At 46.1% G+C, this 547-nt stretch overlaps 1 protein-coding gene across 1 annotated transcript; it reads left to right on the top strand.

Moving 5' to 3' along the window:
• Nucleotides 1-316: 316 nt before the first annotated feature.
• On the top strand, nucleotides 317-486 carry SARC_17916 (hypothetical protein; the record flags this gene model as incomplete). The annotated part of the gene is made up of 1 exon (XM_014287998.1): nucleotides 317-486. A coding segment is annotated over one exon (170 nt), but the record flags the coding sequence as incomplete, so codon positions are not given.
• Between the last annotated feature and the right edge of the window lie 61 nt (nucleotides 487-547).

Raw genomic sequence — 547 nt, 5'->3', positions numbered from 1 at the left:
TCATGTTTTAAGCGAGACGGAGGCAAAGTGTAAACAACTGGATGGGCTTTGGAGTGGTCAATATATCCCATTACCTGCTTGTATGAATACCTATATACACCTGCGTACGTTCATAAGTTCTTGTAGTCGTATGTTATTTAACGTCTCACAGGCGTGCCCCAAATCGGAGCCTCGAACCGACTATAGCCAAACCATTATGCGCAAAGTGAGACTGTGTGCGCTTACTATAAATCCACGCACACCACACGGATTGGCTTACATCGTTACACATTCGCACGTACACTCACTCAATCACGTGTTGCACTGGATGGTACAGGCATACCCTACATCGATGCCCCCAGCGAGGCTGAGGCACAATGTGCCCAATTGGTTAAGGATGGGCTGGTCTATGCCACAGCCACAGAGGATATGGACGCCCTAACGTTCGGTTCAAAAGTGTTGGTGAGACACCTGACTTTCAGCGAGGCTCGCAAGATGCCCATACAGGTATACAGAGTCTATATATATATATATATATTGATAGTTAGATAGATGGATAGATAGATGG

Source organism: Sphaeroforma arctica (assembly GCF_001186125.1).
Source record: "Sphaeroforma arctica JP610 unplaced genomic scaffold supercont1.12758, whole genome shotgun sequence".
NCBI classification, from domain to species: Eukaryota; class Ichthyosporea; order Ichthyophonida; genus Sphaeroforma; species Sphaeroforma arctica.
Note: the sequence above shows the minus strand (reverse complement) of the source record. Positions and strands in the feature narration are given on the sequence as shown.